Source organism: Crotalus tigris, unplaced genomic scaffold, assembly GCF_016545835.1.
Source record: "Crotalus tigris isolate CLP2741 ecotype Arizona unplaced genomic scaffold, ASM1654583v1 scf7180000024340.7048381, whole genome shotgun sequence".
NCBI lineage: Eukaryota > Metazoa > Chordata > Lepidosauria > Squamata > Viperidae > Crotalus > Crotalus tigris.
The window spans coordinates 5063365-5084660 of NW_024100510.1; the positions used below are offsets into that span (position 1 = coordinate 5063365).

General features: G+C 37.3%; 1 protein-coding gene across 11 annotated transcripts in view; it reads right to left on the reverse strand.

The window, feature by feature from the left end:
- Window positions 1-21296, reverse strand: part of RUNX2 (RUNX family transcription factor 2) — a 268350-nt gene that overhangs the window by 81738 nt on the left and 165316 nt on the right. For 2 of the 11 annotated variants that reach the window (XR_005554635.1, XR_005554636.1), the window contains exon 7: window positions 8826-9955. The exons of 7 other annotated variants lie outside the window; for them this stretch is intronic. Coding sequence is in view for 2 of the 4 variants with exons in the window: in XM_039326199.1 (XP_039182133.1) it covers window positions 9477-9955 (479 nt within the window). In the remaining 2 variants the exon portion in view is untranslated. Of the gene's footprint in view, window positions 1-4118; window positions 9956-21296 lie in introns of those variants that run through there. 2 more of the 11 variants (XM_039326199.1, XM_039326195.1) reach the window with 1 other exon arrangement.

Consider the following 21296-nt stretch of genomic DNA (forward strand, 5'->3'; position numbering starts at 1 on the left):
TTGACTTTTGTAGGAGAAAGATGCCCAGCTCCTTTAAATATTCCTCAAAGGATGCCCCAAAGGTGCTTTTTCAAAAGGCAACTGGACTTTCTTCGTTTTTCCTTGAAGAGGCTTCACTTCTCATCCAAGATGCTTCTTCAGTTCTGAAGTGAAGAACATAACTGAGAATCTCCATAGATATTCCTCAAAGGATTTGGTTTCCAGACCTCTTATCCTCCTGGTAGTTCTCTTCTAAACTTGTTCCAACTTCTTGTTTTAACTGCCCCATTTAAAATATGGTATCCAGAAGTGGGCACAATACTCCAACAGTGGACTAATCAGTACAAGGTAGGATGACACCATAAATTCTTGTGAAATGGACACAATGTTCCTGTTAATTCACTCTAAAATTGCATTAGACTTCTCAGTTGCTTCATTACCTGCTTGTTTGTGTTCATGTGTGACCCATTAGTATCATATATCTTTCTCACCTACAATGCTACCAAACCAGATCTTGACAAATAGGTATTGGGGTTTTTTTATACCTAGATGCAGGAACTTGGCATCACTGAAGATCATCAATACAGATTTGGCCCAATGTTGAAACTAACTAAATCTGAATTCTGAATTTGTCTTCCTAGGTATTAAACAATCTTCCCTGCTTCACGTCATCTACAAATTTGATAAGCATCCATTTTATAATACCCTCTAGGTTCTGTATTCAGATATTGAATAGGAATGAACTGGAAGACCCCACTTAATACTTTCTACCAATGCAATGCAAAACTATTTACAAGCAGTTTTTGCATGCAGTTGTTCAGCCATTAACAAATCCATAGGGCCACAATACCATCTAATCCATGTTTATTGTTGTTATCCACAATCATTATGCAAGACTTTATCAAACACTTTATTTTGATTAAGGTATAGTAAATCAAAAGCATTCCCTGAGTCTACTAAACTGCTTTGTTAGTAAACGAAATAAGCCTACTCTGATAGTTTGTTCTTGATAAACTCATTCTAGTTCCCAATAATGTAGCAATCTTCTAAATCAGGGGTCCAAAACCCCCGGTCCATGGACTAGTATTGAGCTGCGGTATACCAGCAACCGGTCCACACAAACAAACAAGGCACCATCCGCGGGATGTAGTTAGCACACAAAACCACGCAACCTCCAGTCCGTGGAAAAACCTTTCTCCACAGAACCGGTCCCTGGTGCCCAAAAGGTTGGAGACCTCTGTTCTAAATGCTCAGATATATGCTACCTGACAATCTGTTCTAGAACCTTAATACCCATAATACCTCTTCTTTTTGAATATGTAATGATATTTTCCTCTTTTCTATATTTCTAGCACCTCATGATTCTCTATTTGCTTTCAAAGTTTATATTCAGTGGTTCTGATAACTTCTTTAACCATCTGATTTGCTTGGTCCTAGAGATTAGAAAATGTTTAAAGAAGCAAGATGGGCTTTTATCATACATTTTATAAATTTTATGATGCATTCCTTCCCTTCTTTTCTTAATCATGTTTGGAAGGGTTTTCTTCCTCTTTTGAGAGAAGAAAGGCACGAAAGGATTTGTTGCTACTTCCCACTTTTTTGGTACAATAATCCACAGCCTCCTTGGCTGTTCTTTTACTTCAGATATATTTTCTCCCAAAACCTTACTATATTTTGCACTACTCGCCAGGTTTGTCTCATTTTGAGCTTTAGTCTTTCTAACCCTATTCCTTTAGACTGATGCTACTAGTTTATACTTTTCTTAATTATCAACTCCCTCCTCCATTTCCCATCCCTCTTTTATCTCCTCAATTTGTCAATGAAATTCTTTTTAATTCTTAAAGGACTCTTAAATCTGTCCTTCTCAAAGGGATCCTTGAATTGCCTGAATTTTCATCATCTCAGTTATCAGATCTTCCACTTATTAGCTGCGGCCCACCCTTTGAATTCAACAAAATCTGTTTCCCTGTATACCAAGGCTCATGACTGACTCAGCTTTTCCTCTTCTGCTTAGTGTAGACTTCGACACAAAATTGTCTCTACTAACAAATTACTGCCTTGATAAACATTAGATCTAGAATACTTGAAATGAAAATTTTCAGCAACAGAGATCAGAAATCTGCAGCACTTGCCACTTCATCATAGCTGAATTAGTTTTCCCACAGATATTAGGGTAGCTAAAGTTTTCCATTACCCCTGGAGAGGGTCCTCTTTGGAACAGGTGATTTGGTTATGAAAGGCACTCTCCATATCCTCTACTAGGGTGAATGACCTGTGTTAAATATCCACTATGATATAATTTTTCTTACTCTCTTTAATCATAGCTAAATACTTTCAACAGGACTTCCATTTTCAGATTTATTTATAAGTCACAACCCCTTCATCCTCATTTTATTGGATCTTTTTCCTTTGAATAAGTCGTATCTTCTAGTTCAACATCCCAAACATTGCTCTTAACCCAACATGCTTCCCTGATACTTCTCTAATATTTTCAGATGCAAAAAAAATATCAGGAGCCAGGGTAGGGTTTAAAAGTACTACAAGTTTTTTCCATGCTATCTATATATAAGAATCTGATCTACTAACAGTCAAGGCAAATTGGCACCAGATAAGAGTTCAAGGGAGGCTGGACCTAGGTCTCTTATAGGGCATAGAGACTCCAAACTGATGATGTATTTGACCCACCCTCGGGCTCAGCCAGGTCATCTCTATAAATATTGTGTTTTTTTCCATTACCTGGTTCTTCCTCTGTGCATTGCATACTTTGTGCTCTGGTGTGTAGACATCAGAGACCGGGGATATCTCTACACCCATGTCTTGAGGATTTATAAGTATCCTTTCTGGCCTTGTCATAGGCAGTCATGTGCCTCACACCCAGCATTTCTCTGCCTAAATCTTGGCCCTTTCTCCCTTTCTCTTCTACTAAGGTCCAAAAGGCTCTTGCTAAAAACCTATTTTTCTCTGGTCTTCTGAGATGCAACCCATACTGGTGACGGCCTAAAACTTTTCCTGACTCCCCTCCCTTCTTAGCCAGTTGCTCACTTCCAGGATCATGCTTTTCCTAATTGCTCTTGTCCTTTGTCTTCCTATCCAGGACTTTGTTGTCTTTTATAATCCACTAAAATGGCCTTAATATCCACATGACAAACAGAAATAGTAGGAATCATTTAGTTTGTAATCCTGGATGTCTACAGAAGACAACATGCTTCTTCCAATACATTGCAGCTTTTATTTCTTTTAATAATAAGTCCCCCATTTCCGCCAACCTGTTTGCCTCCTCTGTGGAAAGTTTTCCATTGTTGACCCCTGTGAACCTAAGTCCTTTCCCTTGTTGAGATAGTAACACTGTATCAGGTGGGTGAAGTATGCCTTCCATATCTAGAAACAGAATCACTTAATCAGGCCCAGTGGTCTAGACCTCCCTTGGTTTGTCCACTCATATTTTATGCCTCCAAATATTTACTATTTGTACTGTGATGTCTTTTTCCTTCTTAAAGTCCTACTACTACCTCTTCTACACCTGGATAAACTCTAAGGCCTTGCAGCTCCTACTGCAAGGAGATAAGCATCCATTTGCAACAGATGATATTATACACAAAGCAAGTCACCCTCAATATCCATTATTTCTTCATGATTAGAAAGTGCCTTGTTCCCTTGCAATACTCCTATTCCTATTTGCTGTCCTGATCTCTTTCTGTGGTTGTGAGCTTCTAGCTTCCTATTCTCTTTATAAAGATTGTTGCTTCAAATACATCACTGAAAACAGTTCCATCTTACCCAGATAACTTAATCAATGAATTTCCATGGTTTTAAAGTCAAATCCATTCTCTTTAAGAAGTTCTGAGATTTTTAAAAATAAATTTGAAATACATTAACAGCTATCTGCCTTTATTTCTCACCCAGAAATAAACTATGAATCTTTAGTTACTATTATTGAGTTCATGACATTTATTTATTTTATGTACCATCAAATTGACATCAACCTCTTTAATATCAATATTTATTAATTAATTTATTAAAAGCATGTCTTGACTTCTCATCATTGGAAAAAATTGCTTATTGAAAAAAAATAACTCTGAAATTTCAACTCTTGGCATTGATGGCAGCCCTGTGGCTCTTTATGTATTGCTAAACTGCAACTCCCAGCATTTCTGTCTACTGGCCAAGTGGCTAGGACTGCTGAGGGTTGGGGGCCTATGTTTCTCAACTCTGACATACTTGTATGGATTAAACAGTGTAATGCATTTAGCTGCACTAGATAGCAACCCAAAGGTGACATGTACTATATAATATCGAATATTGCTTCCCTGCAAACAGCACAAACAGTACTTGGTCTGTGGTCAACAGCTTATATACCAGTTTCCTAGAAGACTCTGAACTGTTACATGAATACTGATGTAAACAGGAGGCTGTCATGAAACAGAGTCCTTAAAAAATGGGGCGCCTCTCTCTCTCTCTTTCCCTCTCTCCCTCCCCCTTCTTCTTCTTTGGTAGTAGCACATATATGAAATAGATGTAAGCCCTCAGAACACCGCCAAACCTTCCTTTCTCCACTGTTTGGTTACAAAAATTGTGACACCAGACCAAATGATAGGGCCTTAGTGAAAACTTCGCAATGACGTTTTCCTCGTACCCTTGCTTTAAAAAAAAAAAACCAGAAAGAAAAAAAGGAACAATTTCTGACTGTGCTAATGACTCCAACATAAAACATACCATACAGATATTATTTGAGAGAATGGTTACCTTCTAGTGCCTTTTTTTTCTTTCTACTTTTTCCTCCACAGCAACAATGTTAAATACTTCACCTCCTCTGCTTTTTTCATTAATTAAACTTTTATTTTGATACAGGCCATGGTGCAACATTAGATGTGCACCATTAATCAGGGATCCTTGGAGTTTCATATACAGTAACTATGCTTAAGATTAGGAATGTGCTGTTTTAAAATAGCAGTTTCTATCCTGCAGAAGTTAAAGGAGCTGTCAATATGCAGTTTGGTATTTCAGCATACTCTGGCTCCAGTCAGTTCTAGTCTATTTACAAATATGAAAGACATAATTATGGAGATGCAGCAGAAAACAAAGAAGCAAGGAACAACAATAACAAAAAAGCCACTTTATTGAAAATGAGATTCAAACCTCAAAATTAATATTACAATCATGAGAGAATGCCAAACAAATTCAATTTACAGTTGCAACATACAATACACACAGTCCCTTTGAAGATAAAGTAAACCCTTCCCTTCCACAATCGCTGTCTGCGGCACAAAAAAAAAAAAAAAAAGAATGTGTTTGTACAATCTGTGCATGGAAAGCAATTTTTGGACAACAGCAATTGAGGGAAAATGAAAGAAATTAAAGCTTGTATTTACAGGAAATGCTACAAATATTTTGCTCCAGAAGAAATTCAAGATTGGTGAAACATATTTAAGCAAAAAATACTGTGAAATATTGCTTAGTGTACCTAGGAAACAAAAAGTACTGTAAAATATGATTTCTGGCTGATCTATTTAAAAATATTGCAAGAAACGTAAATGGTTAAATGATAGGTCAAACATACTGAAATGAAATGTTATCACAGAAATAAAGCTCTTAGAAAACAGTATTTCCTTTGGTTTATATTTTATTTAAATTATTGCTTTTGTTCATGGCTTTTCTCAGAGTCCTGATGCATGACCTCACCAGGACTGAAATGGAGACTCCAGCAAGAAAGGAGGGTAAACCTATCTGGCAAACTTGACAGTGCAAAAATCTCTCCATGATGAAGCCTGGTGAAAAGGGGGCAGATACTGGCTAGCAAATCCATGCCCAGGGACTGCTAGCTTAGAGTCCGGGTCAATGGAGCACCTTCCTAGATGCTGTGACAAGGGGTTTTTCATGGGCTAGTGCCTGTTTTGTACCAATAAACTTTGGATTCATTATGCCCAAGCTTACAAGAGAATTCTGAGTTTTATCCAAGGGCCAAGACTTGAAAAATCTCTCTGTAAATGCGTCTGCACAAGCATTTTTAACACTATAAACTGGACCAGCCTTTCCTCTGGACTTGAGATTCTAACTACAGCCCATAATGCTAATGTCATCCCACATTCCCTTCCTGTATCAAAATAAATAAATAAAAATGAATTCTGAAGAAGAGATGGGTGACATACAGGAGAAACATTATAGTAACCGTAAAAAGCTTGAACTTTAAGCTTACGTTTCTCTTGATGCCAGCCAGGCATTAAATATCTCCCTAGATGGATAAAGATGTTTCCAACTGAGAGCTTGAGTCTATTTTTTTTAAAGGCACACTTAAAACATGAGAGACACTAAACAAGGGCCTTGTGCTTATATCAAAGGTGCTTAAGACTCTCTTCTTTTATTATTATTGGTTACTCTAAACTGTAAAGCAAACCATTTCAATGGTGCAGTCAACAGTAGAAAGGCATGAACAGGGCATGTTTTGGGGCAAGCAAAACTGCACACCTGAGCAACCTGGAGTTTTAATCCGAAATGATCCCAAAATATGATATAGAAACATTACTGAAGCTACAGAACAGAATATAAAAATGATCTATGCTGGATTAAATCCAAGAATATAAAGCAGTATTGAAATTGTACAAGAATGTCTTTCTTTCTTTCTTCCTTTCTTTTTAAATGCATTTGGGTTGCTGCCTGCAGCCCCTGTAGCAACAAAAAATATCCTACAAAATTATTTAAGATGCATATAGTATATCTTTTAAAAGGCCTTCTCAGCAATAAAAATAATGTACAAATATAGTACCTTTTATTAAATACACAACAGCATTTGCACTGGCAATTCATGTCCTTATTTTGATTTGTTTAATCAACAATATTCCAAACAACTTGAAATGTGTAACCAGACACTAGCTTTTTTAAGTGCTGCTGAAATGAACATACTTATCTTACAGATAAAAATCAATGGACAAGGGTATGCTTCAAGCTACCGCAAACAATAAATAGGATCAATAGCAACTTCCATCTTTGGAAGAAAACTACACATCAGGAAAGTCTCTCCTATTTATAAAAAGGGGATTTGACCTTTAGAAGGTCAATAATTTTTCCTAAGGAGCAAATGAATTATATTAAGTCAAGAATAATTCATGGGAATGTAGAACATTCTGTTGGCTGTTTTAGCTATCTAAGCTATCACCGAAATTGTCCAACTGTATTGTGTAAAGTGTTTCACCATTTTCTTATTGATTCCATCTAACTATCATTAGTTTCAGCAGCATCGCAATCCATGGAAAAGACTGTTGCACACAGCTCAAGCTAAAGACAATGCAGAGGAGATCAAAACAGAGGCTAGAAAGAAATGGATTTCAAGAAGGTGACACCTCCTTTTAAAGGGCTCCTGCTACTCCCTACCTTTCATTCACATCCTCACATCCTGTTTCATTTGGGCCTATGCACAAAGCCACAAGTTGCTGGATTTCGTGTAAAGTGCCATATGAGCTTTTCTATCTACCAGAGTCTAAATAAGAATTTATCAAAGATTCCAGAATAATTAGGGACACAGACACTTACTTGCCAAGGAACTAATTTGGCTTGCTTACCAGCAAAAAAAGATAAATGGTAAATGTTGGATGGTTGATTTTAAGAGCTTCAGGAATATTTGTGTCTTTCAGTTAGGAAAGCAGTGCCTGATTTTACTGAAGTCTACAATCAACCTTCAGCTACTATATGTTGCCAGATGCTGGAGCAGCACTGAACTGCAGAGGGCCTCTGCAGTGGTTCACATGTGCTTATCCCTTTTCAATACAATGCCTTGTAACATAATGTATAGTTCCTGAAAAAAATATTTAAGAGTTCTTAAATTACTCCAGCTACTGATTTCAGGTAAGTGGATGAATTCTGAAATGTCTCACATCGGAGAACCTTTTTCTTGTGCCAATGCAGGGCTGTTTTACTGTTTCCCAAATGCTGACTGAAAAACATGGAAAACTTTTGAATTTCACCAGATGAAGCTGGCTGGGATTAAAACATATGTTTATGTATGTTTGAAATGTATGTTTGGGAGAGAGGGGATGTCTCTTGTGCTCGACAAGAAACCCTCCTAGTAAGGCCCCAATATTGAGGGACAGAGCTTTGCAGTGCAGAGGACAGCCTAGGGAAAGGCAGAAATGAGAGAGCAGAAGTGTCCATGTGGGCTTTTAGATCCCACCTCCTGGAGGGATTGTAGAGTAATGTATTCAAAATAATGCCTGCTCAATCTGTTTCCAGTTAATTTTTACTGGGTTAAAAAAAAGACAACCCAATATTCAGTTACAATTAAAGCAGTACCTCCTTCATAAATTAAGCCAATGTACAATTATACCTGAATTCTTTAGAGATGGAAGCATTTAATTATTATTATTATTTTTTTAAAAAATACATATTGCAGATAGTTTATACTGAAACTGCTTTTCAGAGTTCATGCATGGTCTGATATTCTGTACCAGTCAAAGGCTGCCACAATTAAAAAACAACAGACATTTTTAGAGACCGAAGTCAACATATCATTACATTATAAAAAACCTTAAAGGGACCAAACATTATTAAATAATTATAAATATTTCTTTAAAATTATATGACAATTCATTTTTTGCATATAACCTCAATTTTGTACACATTATAACTTAATAAAATAAAACAAGATAGCCACGCACACATACTACTGATACTGTTTTGGTTTGAGTATGATATATTGCCATTCTCTTTTTTTTCTTGCATAAGAAATTTGTGGGTTTTTTTGTTTGTTTGTTTCACTTGGGGGACATTTTTCCCCAAGAATTTTTTTGGTTAACTTGACTAAGGCAAAGGTAATCACAAAAATGTGTAACACAAAATGAACAAGTTTGCCTTGGTACCTTATAGGGTGCTATTTCAGCAAAAGAAGAAGTATAAAGCCAAGTACTTCAGAAGTTTTCTCTTTCATCAGAGGCAAGGCTTTGATAAGATGGCTGAGGAGTTACTGTAAGCTGAAGATATTCTGATATAAATGGAAACATTTTTTTTCTGTGCACAAACACACGGAGTGAATTACACTGTGCATGCGTGAGGGTCCTAGAGATTGTATGACTGCAACCGTACCTGACGTTTAAGATGCTTCTGTTTATTTGAACAACAAATAAAGCACAGGCGTTGTCTTGACAATTGGCAGGAGTCCAAGTCTCCTCTCTTGGCAAAAAAACTCGCTTTTTTTTTTAAAGGAGTCTAGACAGAATGGGCATCTTTTGGGGTTGGATCATTATATTTTAAAATATAAAATGGAGACAACATTCCCAGGAGGAAAACAAACTGTGCTTTGATCCACATTGACTGGAACTATGATGTGGAAAGTCAGTCTCATGTCGTATGCATGTAATTAGCTGTTAACATCCCAGCTACTGCACTTATCAACAGAATCGATTTCCAAAAAAAAAAACAAGAAAAAAACAGGCACTTTATAATCAGCTGACAATCGTTTGTTTATTGGTTTGCTTTCTGTCTGACAGATTTTACGCCCCGCAGAGAAAATTTCAGTAAGGCCTCCAAACAGACTCATCCATTCTGCCACTAGAATTCAAGACTGTTGGGGAGCTGCTGTGGCTTCCATCAGCCTCCACACCATCATTCTGGGTAGGCAAGTTAGGGTTTAATAATGTGCTGCCGTTGGATGTGGTGGTACAGGGAGGAAGCATTCTGGAGGGGGAACGGTCTCCCCCCGGCACCATGGGGAACTGGTATGATCCTGATGATGTGCCATAGTAGAGATATGGAGTACTGCTGGTCTGGAATGGTCCACTTTGGTTTTGGGAAGAGCCCGGATAAGGTGGCGGTAAGTAGGTGTGGTAATGAGTGGTGGCTGACATACCCAATGACATGCCTGAAGTGACTGGCGGTGTATAAGTGAAGGTGGCTGGATAGTGCATTCGTGGGTTGGAGAAGCGGCTCTCAGTGAGGGATGAAATGCTTGTAAACTGCCTGGGATCTGAAAATGGGCTCAGCTCTGAAGCACCTAAAAATTGCAACAAAAGATGGGGGAAAAATTCTGTAAATATCCAGTTCTTTCTTAAGCGTGATGATAGAACGTAAATAAGGAGGAGAAAAAACAAACCCACTTTTTTGTCCCTCCCAACCCCCCACAAGAACAGCAAATCATTCTACATAAAAACTGAAAGGAATAGTGCCTGACATCAGCAGTGGTCATACACAGCTCAGAGCTCTCTGCATTCAAAGGCTGCTACTCTGTTAAGATCATGTAATCATCTGTCTGTATTCCCTGCACTCCAGCCTCTGCTTGTAATTTACACCTCTCTTTCTTACAGGATTTGAATGGAGACTTATCAGTGAAAGCTGTCGATTTGATACATTCACTAGTAACAACTAGCCTTTTTCTCAGCTGCCTCACAGTTGTTGTGTTTTAACATGCTTTTATTGGTGGTGGTGAACCACTGGCCCTCAAAAGCTGCTGAAATACAACTTACACATTCCTCACCACTGAACTTGCTGACTGGAGCTCAAGAGAGCTATAATTTAACACCACTAGAGGAGCCCAAGAACTCTGTCTGCTTTGCTTACATGCAGTGATTTTCATGGGCACACACTTAGGCAGAGGGCTTCATATGGCATTTTTATGCTTGCCATGAAGAATATGAAGTTTATCCAAACTGATTTATGTACTGAAAGTGAAGCAAGGATGGCTGGAAACATTTCCCTTCACTTGAAGTCAGTGGCTAAAATTTAGAGGATATAGATTATATTCAGAAAATATGGTGATAAGGAGAAGAGTCATGAAAAATAGCAATACTATTTAGTACAATGTACTAAAATAATGTGTTGCTGGAATGTTGCCTATGTTTTTACTGGGGATAAAGGGCCATGAGTTATAACACTGTGTACTTCCACTTTCATTCATTCACACCTTCCTTTCCATGCTTATTTATAATCTGTCTTTATATAACTGTCTCTAATGGTTACACAGCTTAGTTTAAAATGGATTAAAGATTTTAAAATCAGGATTTGAATCTGTATATAAAATTGGAAGCACTTTATAAAAGTGAGAGCACCTAGTGAACTTAAAGATGTTACGAGGCTGAAGGCTGAAGCATTCATAAGCAAGAGCAGACTAAGGAAAGAGAACAATTGACCTTTCCTGTTCCCTTACGAACTTTAAAGAGTGGCAATACTATTCCTGTTCTGGCCTGATATTTTTTTTTTGGGGGGGGGGGGTGAAGAACAAAAGGACAGGATAGGTGGACACATTAAATACAGGTGTAATTTATATAAACATAGCAAACAGTACCTACAGCAAAAGCTTAGAATGAAATTAAAAGACTACTAACTGAACTAAATTATCCTTAAACTCCAAGTCAAATGGTAATATTAGAAGATTTTTAGAATAACTTGTTTCAGTTTACCAATTGTGTCACTCTACCCCCAATAAAGAACACACAGCATTTTACAAATAGCCAGGCTGAAGGCATCAACTCAAGAAGACAAACTTCACAGATAGCAGAGTTGGGGTTGGAATTAGATGAAAAATATTTTGCCAATGACCTACTCAAGTGTTGATCAAATAATCTTTCTCAGAATCATTGACAAAGACAATTGTAGTATATTTAACATAAGTATATAGGTACACTTTTCACTTAAATCTACATTTGATAGTTGTCAGTTAAGAAATGGTCATCTAGATAAGTCTCTTATCCCATGGCCTGTGTCCTCACTATTAGCCTTTTCACCCAGCAGTGACTATGTCTTTTTATGCAGAGGATACCAGCTGCTGAACCACCATCTTATGTGAAAATATAGCCTTGCATCTGACTCTCTCTCCTTTTGGAGAAGATGAATACTTTTTAAGGAGTGGAGGGATATATTTATATCTCATCTGCATTAATCTGTGGTTGATTTAATCATCGTCACTAACAAACTAAGGATCCCGAATGTGGCTCACTTTATTTCTTGCTTACAGTTTATAACCTTAGCCCATTGCTTCCTTCCAGCATTCTGCTTCTAAACTGGCCATCCAAATACTTTTTTCAGCTTAATAGCTGTACTCCAGCAGCGACAATACATGTGGGCATGACCAGTATTGAAAAGCATAGCAATCGTTCATCATTCACCATATCTGATTGAACAAGTGCTTCTTGGTAATGTTGAAAGAGCTGTAGGGACTGGAGCCAAGAGAAATATTAAGGGGAGGGGCTTAATAGAGTTGGGGGTATACATTGCCCTCCATTTTGTATATACATGAGCTACCCTTGCTGCATGGAGACATTTCAGCTCACTGACCGTATTCTTTCAAGTGAGGGTATAACCTTACTTTCCAAATAGCCAGTTCACTATATTACGGTTTTGTTACTCATCCTCCAAAAGACTGCGATGGTGACAGAAAAGTAGAAGGACATACCACTATGAGAACAGCAGTCAAATATATTTTCATATATGATGAATAAAAAACTTACTGGAAAAATGTCAGATGATAGAAGACCATGATGCTATAACTTGAGCCACACCCAGTCTTAGAGAGAGAGTGCTTGGGTATTTTAAGATAACAGATTCTGCTGGGAATAGAGCAGCCCCAGAATGATTTTCCTCATACTCTTATCCACAACAGAAAAGGAAAACCTCAAAAGTTGATTATATGGCCCTAAAAGTGCCCATTCATTTCCCATTTATATGTCTGCAACTACTTTCTAGATATTCAGCCCATTCTCATTTGACTCAGAACAATTTTAAACATTATCTAGCAAAGCAAGGAGGCAAATAAGTATACCAGTGGGTACCATTCAAAAAGTCCTATTGTGGCATTTGTTGAAGCACGTTCTTTGTGTATTCAGCATATGAATTATCTAGCCTGGGTGCAAAATTTAAAGTCAGACTGTGGGTTAGATAATCTCTTATTGTTCTCCATAAAGCATGCAGGTCTAATCTTCTCCTTTCTGATCATGTCTTTCCTGAAATTTGCAAGTTTTTTTTTAAACTTGTGTCATTGGAAGTTTTTAAAAAAGTTTTAAAGGTTTTTTTTTTAAAAAAAAAATTCCAGTGGCATAATAGAGGCTTTCTTTCTCTCTTTTAAACTACTGCTCCACTGTAGTGCCATATTTCATAAGGGAAGCAGTTGGAAAAGGAACAACTAAGACTCTTCTTTGCACAAATGGGGGTTCAGACCTGGATCTGGGCCATGTTTGTTAACTTTGGAGTAAAGAATAAGTAGAAAAGGAACTGCATGCCATGTTATTAATCTAACAAGTACATTCTAATATTTTTAGAAAATCCCTTGATATACATTTCCAGTTTCCTTTTCCTTGTGTCTGTTACTAATCCGTGACTTGTAGCTTTTACAGCAAAGGCTCTTCTGAGCAGGCACACATTTCTTTTTCCTTCATTCCTGCCTACTGAACAACAGCCAGAGGCAATACCACCCAGAAACAAAGTTGTTATTTTAGAATCATACCATGTTGCGTCCCTATTCATACTGGGAAAAGGGACTAATATTTATTGAGAAATTTAACGTTACTATATAATTTCCACAGATGCAGAAAAGATTAATTGTGATCCTTTTTTGCCTATGTTAGAAAAATTGTGAAATTAATAATGTAAGCATGGAAAAGAATTCCTCTTTTTTGTATGTGTGGAAATATATGGGTATATAGTATCTATAACTCAATGGAAGAACACATTTTACATGCAGAAAGTCATACATGGTGTCTCTGGAAGCTTTTGCTGACCAGATAGCCAGGGTGATCAGGGTATGCATGACTAGCTAAGTGGACAAATATATTACCTTCTATAAAGCAGCTTTTTATATTCATGTGACCTTATATTTTGCAATCTTTCCTCCAGTGATGAAGTTTCAGAGTGAGTGCCAACTTTTTTATAGCCATGATGGCACAATCTACAATTCCATGTTCAAAGAACAATTAGAAGACTTCACAGAAGGGAAAAATACAAAGGTATTGATGGAGGGAAGAGTCAAAGCTTCCTTCCAACTAAAATGGCAATTTCAATGAAAACTTTGTTTCTATTGGGATCCTATCCAAATTTGTTCCTCTCTTAATCGTAGTGAAGAGAGATACAACTATATTAGAAACTATAAAGAACCAGTCAAGAGAAAAATGATTCCAAAATGGAAGAAAGAACTCAAACATGTAAAAAACACACAGAGAACTAATTACATGGCCTGGAAAACAAAAGAGAAAACCAAGGATTTTTACTGTAGCCAGAATATGTACCACTTGTCTAATCAAATCACAGCGTTTTGATTTAGTTTTTAGTGTGAAACTTAAAAAAAAATTGCTAATGCAGTAGTAGTTCCTATTTCATAATACTGCCATTTGGAAAACTCCAGGAACAAGAAGGATAGTTTATTATTGTTTTGTAGTGTAGTTTGTGCTAATAAAACTCTGGCTCCATATGGTTTACACAGTTATGCAGCTATTTGCATTGTATTAACTGATTACCATTGCCAACTGACCCAAAGAGAATAGTATACATCCTCATTGCAAAGCTGCTCATTATAAATTAGGTCTAAGGCTAATCTAGGTTCCCAGAGACATAACTCCAATCTATTTTGCAAGTTGAAGTAAAGATCATTCTATCTAAATTGTCCTCTCTGCACTTCTTTCAAAACCAATTTATGTGCAAAAACTTCAAGCACCATGATTGGAAATGTGGCAGAATAGCCTTCAAAGCAGCAGAATTCCTGAAACCTGTTACTATGGTAAACAATAAAACCTTCCAACTAGCCATAATGTGAATAATCACACATCTAGTGTGGTATTAAAATATCAAGATGTATTTGCCATTTGCCTAAATAATCTCCAGGACATTTAATAAGACAGTGTTTCAAGGGAACAAAATCTATTAGGTAGGATTCTGAGGAGAGAAACACAGTCACCACAGCTATTTTTACTCAGAAGTGAGTCCCATTGAATTCAGTGGGATTTAGTGCCAGGTAGAGGTTGACAGAATAACAACTGTACTTAATTTAGATGAAATCACTGGGGCTAATTGCTTTATGTTTAGGATCTGGGTTCCAGACTTAATAAAGAAGTAACTTCTAATAAACTAATGTAAAAATTGCTTAAGTCAATTCAGACTGAGAGACAGCAGCCAAACAAATGCCTCTGGGAGATGCACATAATTCATTGCTGGCTGTACAAATTGTGAGTGACTTAAAAATCTCTCTAGCGCTAGAATATTATACAAATATCAGACAATAAACCCTATTCAGCTCACTGGAGCATACATCTCAATAGATATGTACTGGTGTGCAGTATAAAATATTTGGCAACATAATATTCATATCAATGTCCACGGACAGAATCAGAGGTTCTGCCTGAAATTATTTATCAAGAAAAATTTCATGGAAATATTAGAAACAAAGATAAAATATTTCAGAGGATTTATCTTAAACCTTATATCATAACTTTGGAAATCCACACTCCTTTTCTAGAGCAATCCATATTTTTTTGTCAAGTTAAAGAATAAAATATTTGAGAAAATATAATAGTTTACACAACTATTAAAATAATTTTATAACTCTGAAGATTAACATATTTGGAGCAATTACTGGAAATTAGAAGATCTGCATTTGCTGTTATTCCATGACCATCCACAGAATCCTATACCTATTGACAAAAATGGAATTCACCCTACCTCTATACACAAATAAGTGTGTAGAATTGGAGTGTTTATCTGTTGGTCATTGTGATGGGAAAACTCACTATACTGCAGGCACATAACTTTTTTTTTCTAAAAAAAAAGTTGCAGAACAGACAATCCATACATCTAAACAAAGGTTAGCTTTCAAGTTAAATGCTCATTTCTTCCTCTAGCAGCAAGTCTCAGACAGTTGCATACCAAAAAGATTATAACCCAAATACCACTGAAAATACCAGGTAAGCATCAGCATTTTTAGACGATCCAAATAAGAGAAAAAGGTGAGGGCTTTAAAGGGACATTAAGTACTCCCCAAAACAATCTGCTAAAGAGTAAACATGGGCAAAAGATGCAGTTTGCTGGGTGCCAATGTCTTGAACTTTCAAGTAGGATAGTAAGGTAGGAGGCTAAATGGAGCAACATCTATTGCCACATTTTAACACACATCTCCTTTTATGTTTCATTATTCTTATCTCCTTTTTATCCCTTCTACCACAAAGTCTATCAGCCTCTCATATGTTTTTTTTAAAAAAAAAAAAAAAAAAACAACCTCTCCTCCCTTCCCCATTTCCTTCCTGCTTACGTGTCAGAGATTGTGGTTAGGTTATGCTCAACCCTTGGTGTTTTCACTGCAAACAGTCCTTTTATATACATTTATAGAGTTGATCTTCATATTAATAGTGACTATATTACTCACCCCAAACATGTGTTTTGTACCTAATCGTCCTTGCCTTATGACTAATCTTATGTGCTTATATTTATCAAATGCACTGAAACAGATTAATCTGGGATCATTCACAGTGTTTTGATAGTATCATTTCCAAGAAGTTTCACAGCACACATCAAGTTTCCCGTTCCTGCTAGTCTATATACTATAGAGGAAAAAATGGAAACCTGCATTTCAAATCACCTTTTCTTTCTTCCAGTCCGGTATAAATGGTTCAACAAGTCTCATACTATTACAGTATTCCAACTGTTTCAGTCTAAACATGAAACACAGACTTCAGTAGATTGATTAATAACAAACATTAATTTCAGATTATCCATACAAAATAAATTTGCAGCAGCTTTGTTAAAAGAAACAGGAGGGAAAGGGAGGAAGCCCACATAGGTTGGCATGTATGTTTATATCTATATGTGAATAATGAATTAAGTTTCCAAAAATAAAAATACTGGAATTGCAAAATCAAGATTTTTTTTTATCTCCCTAAACACAGGAGCAATGGATGCAAAACTCATCCACCTAAGCTCATCCATCCAGTGAAGCTTACCCACCTAAACAATACATAAAACAGTTAAACATCCATAGAGGTGGCTAACTGGCTTAATAATTCTCCTTTGCTCCATAAATTAGAGTAGCATCTCCAATGATGAAGGTAAGTATTCTTCTTGCTCCAGTGAACTCTAAGACTCCAGTTCATCTACTGTTATTCTCAGCAAACATTCCACACAGATTTCTGTATTTCCCACTTTCCTTGCCTGAAATAAGTAGGTGTTCCTAGTTCACTTGGCTGTTCTCAGAAAACTAAGCAGGATTGCATCTGATTAATACTTGGATAGAAGACCACCAAGAAACCCTAAAGCTGGAAAGTTAAAAAAAAATAAAAGAAGGCAGTGGCAAACTCCTCCCATTGCTGCCCAAAATACCACACATGCATCCTAGTGAAGTTTGACTCAAATTGTTCTAAATAATCTCTTTTGCTCTCAGCAAAATCTGAGAGCCATGTGAAGCTGAACAGGGAATAAAACTGTTACTAGAATTTTGGTTCTAGTGGTCCCACAACATTTCTAAATATATACATCAATGAGTTTATTACTGGGGAAGAGCTCGGGTATTCCTCTTAATTGGAGCACCATGTACAGTCATTTTCTCTTCAGAGATGCTGAAGCTTTTACGCCAGAATCTTCAAAAGAAGATGATTCTGAAAAATTTGCAGCAGTCACTGTGCCACTGCCTCCAGGGTGCCTGCCCAGAATCAGTTTATTCATTTTCAAGCAAGAGAAAGCAAAGGCAGAGATTGTGGGTATCAGTGCCTTCAGAAGATTGAGGTGCCTTTGGTCAGAATTTACGGAAATCCCCTGAAGCTTGGAGTATGTTTGCTTGAAATTTATAAATGCCTTTTCTCTTCAGAATCACAGCCAGAGTTGCCAGTGTTTTCCTGAGCCTGAGCCTGCTTTCCTGAACCTGGTCAGCCTGGGGAATTACCGCATTATCTGTCACATAAGGGCTCTCCCCTCCAGCACGCCAAGATAATCTACCAGCATTGCATATATCTTGTTTCAGTCTTCTTAGCGTCATCTACCTGAGCAAACGGTGGCTGAGGACCATGATAAGCTGGATATTATTAACCAACTATGAGTACCAGATCCCAAAATTCCAGATTTTTCCCATGTTTACCCATATTTGGGAGAACCATGAGTGAAAATATGCATTCTCACCAAATGAGAAAATGCTGATTTTTGAAACTTTCCTTGGATGTAGATCATTCCTTGCACATCAGTTTCCAAAGAGTCTGTTAAAACAATTTTGGAGCTCACGATTGTCATAAATCCTATGATACATAGTAGATATCTTGAAAATTCACACTCTATCCTTGAAATGAAGACCAACCACCTCTAATTATGCAATTGTATAATAACTATACAATGCAGCAAGAAACATTTGAAATCAACAGATTATTTCAAGAGTCTACTTTATCATGAAGATCCTGAGCTGAGAAATATTTACTCAATATATAACCCATGATTCTAATTGCACTAGTAGACTAAGAATGTTCTCCATATACTTAAAATAGGAATCTATGGATAGGTAGGTAAGTAGGTAGGCTCTCTTCATTTGCAATATTATTCCAGGGTGTAAACTCCACATGACCTTATTTGTATACCAAGGTAACAAAAAATTTTACCTTCAAAATATTTTATTGCTTTAATGTTTTTCCTGGAGACTAAAATAGTTGACAGCATATTACAGGAGCTGTAAGAAATTAATGGTAGCACTAGTCATTGTACTATGTAAACATTTTTGTTGTTGTTGTTAATTGCGAAGTCGTGTCCGACCCATCGCGACCCCATGGAAAACGCTCCTCCAGGTCCTTCTGTCCTCTACCATCTTCTGGAGTCCATTTAAGTTCACACCTACTGCTTCAGTGACTCCATCCAGCCATCTCATTCTCTGTCGTCCCCTTCTTCTATTGCCCTCAATCTTTCCCAGCATTAGACTCTTCTCCAGTGAGTCCTTCCTTCTCATTAGGTGGCCAAAGTATTTGAGTTTCAACTTCAGGATCTGGCCTTCTAAAGAGCAGTCGGGGTTGATCTCTTCTAGGACTGACCGGTTTGAACGCCTTGCAGTCCAAGGGACTCGCAGGAGTCTTCTATGTAAACATATATTGTTATAGATATGCCAATGGAAATTGCTTAATATGTCCAATTCCTCTTGCTATTTCCTGTAGTTAGTGCCAATACAAACATGACCAAAACAATCCATTATGGAGAGGTAGCAAGATATGCAGGTGAACTTTGACATTTCAAAACTAAAATAATTTTTAAAACATCTACCATGTCCCCAGAATAAAGCTCACATAACAGCCCTATGGAGCAAAGTGATTTTAGTAGCCATGTAAAGAGGAATAGTGGAAAAATAGTGCAGGAGGAAGGAGAACAGTATAATGGACCCAAGGTCTGGATTCTAGTCTGATAGATTAGAACTCTCAAAAAGAAACATTCCCATTCAAAGTGACGATTCACCACATTTTGTTGCATTGCTTAAGGTTGCTAATGCTTTCTTCAGAACTGCCTGCAATATATATTGTAGCCATTGCCATCTACGGTTAAACATATTTTGGGACTGAGGGAAAAAAAAAACAATTTAAAACTATAATTTCATTTACTAACAGATTTTGCTTTTAATGTCCATCAATGACATATTTCAGAACTAGATGAAGGAATGGCCATGGCTATTGGTAACTTTGAGGAAATTAGGTAGCTGCTTTTGTTTTATTCTTCACAGCGAAGGCTAATCCAGAGACTCTGACAGGTAAGGTTCTGTATATATTTTATTAATAAGAATTTTAACATTGTACCATTTTTTTGTTTTTAAATCTTATTAATTCTTATTTACACCCAGGTCAACTTTGATGAGATGGGTGGCTATATAAATTTGATTAATAAAATAATAAATAAACATGTAAAAAAGGATACTTCAGACAAGTGGAAAAATGGGATAATCTGCAATGATTGGAAATTAGATAGGGGAACGGAGATCATATTTCAGCCTCCAATTGACTTGGACTGCTGTTGCCAGAGGCTGAACAATAAATGAAGCAACAACAGCTCTTTAGGAAGCTCTTTCCACTGGAATGACTCACAAGAACTATTCCAGGCCAGCAACTTCTCAGATCAGGCCCTTTCATAACTGGTCATTCCTTCTCTAAAGATTATGGAGTCAAAAGTGCCTCTTGAAAACCCCCAAAACATGGGAATTGTTGTCTGGATTACTGGATTAAGAGAAACACAAACACTTATTCCCTGGCTCTATTTTTTTGCAATTAAATGTTTGTATTTGTCTCTTATGCATTGGACATGTAAATATGAATATGGCCCTCAACCCATCACTTGGTACTCTATGTCAGTACCAACTTTTGGGCACCAGGCACTGGTTCAAAGGAGAGAGGTTTTTCTGCGGACCGGAGGGTGCGTGGACCAGATGGGGCTTTGCTTGTTGTGCAGACCAGTTGTCAGTATGCCACAGACCGGTACTGGTGCACGGACTGGGGGTTGGGGACCCCTACTCTATGCATTCTTCTTGGGTAAAAAAAAAAAAAAGACGCACCCTGTTGCCAAAATTAAATGTATTTAAATAGCAGAAAAGTTTCAGTTCAGTTTCCTCTGAGCCCTTCCCCTATCTCCTAAGCAATTTTCTTGAATAATAACTTCACCAGAATTTCATTATGATTTAGAAGACACATGGATGGAACATAATGAGCCTGCTATGAACATTTAATATGAAGATACAGAGTGGATAAATAGTGCCAGACCCAAAAGTAAGGAAAAATAGGTTACTTCATGTTGTTTTTTCAGAAGAATACCCACTCTGCCAATTTCTGCACAGGCTTCTAATGTTATAAATTGCACTGTGTTATTTGCCAGTGAAATCAGATACTACCTAATTCTTAGGAACAGAGGAACAAGCTATGCCATTAGAATCTCATTCAAATACTACATTGCTCTCCCTCCACCCACTTCCTTTTTTGGAAAAGAAAGACATTTCCTTGCCTTTAAGAACTTGATTAAAAACTTTCAAGAAAAAGAAAGGAAGACCCTCTTTGAAACTGAATCTGGACTAGGACAGAAGCCAACGAACAGGGGCCTGTGTCTTTTGGACAAGGCCACCCACTGAGTCACTGTGGTCATATGACTCCTCTGTCACATCCTGAAGCCATTTCCAGCCTGTGTGCAAGTTTGTACTCCTACTTAGAGGACGCCGGGATATACTGGGAACACACATATGGAAACACTTTCAGCGAATCCGTTTCCATGAAATCCATAATGAGCCAAGTGGCTTCAGATGTGGTAGTGTGCCTCAGATTAGCCAAAGGGGAGTGGGGGAAGGTGAAAACTCAGTCTCAGTCTTTTTTTTTCAATTTCATTAATTCCTTTCTGCCTTTGCTTCCCCCCCCTCTCTCTCTCACTCACAC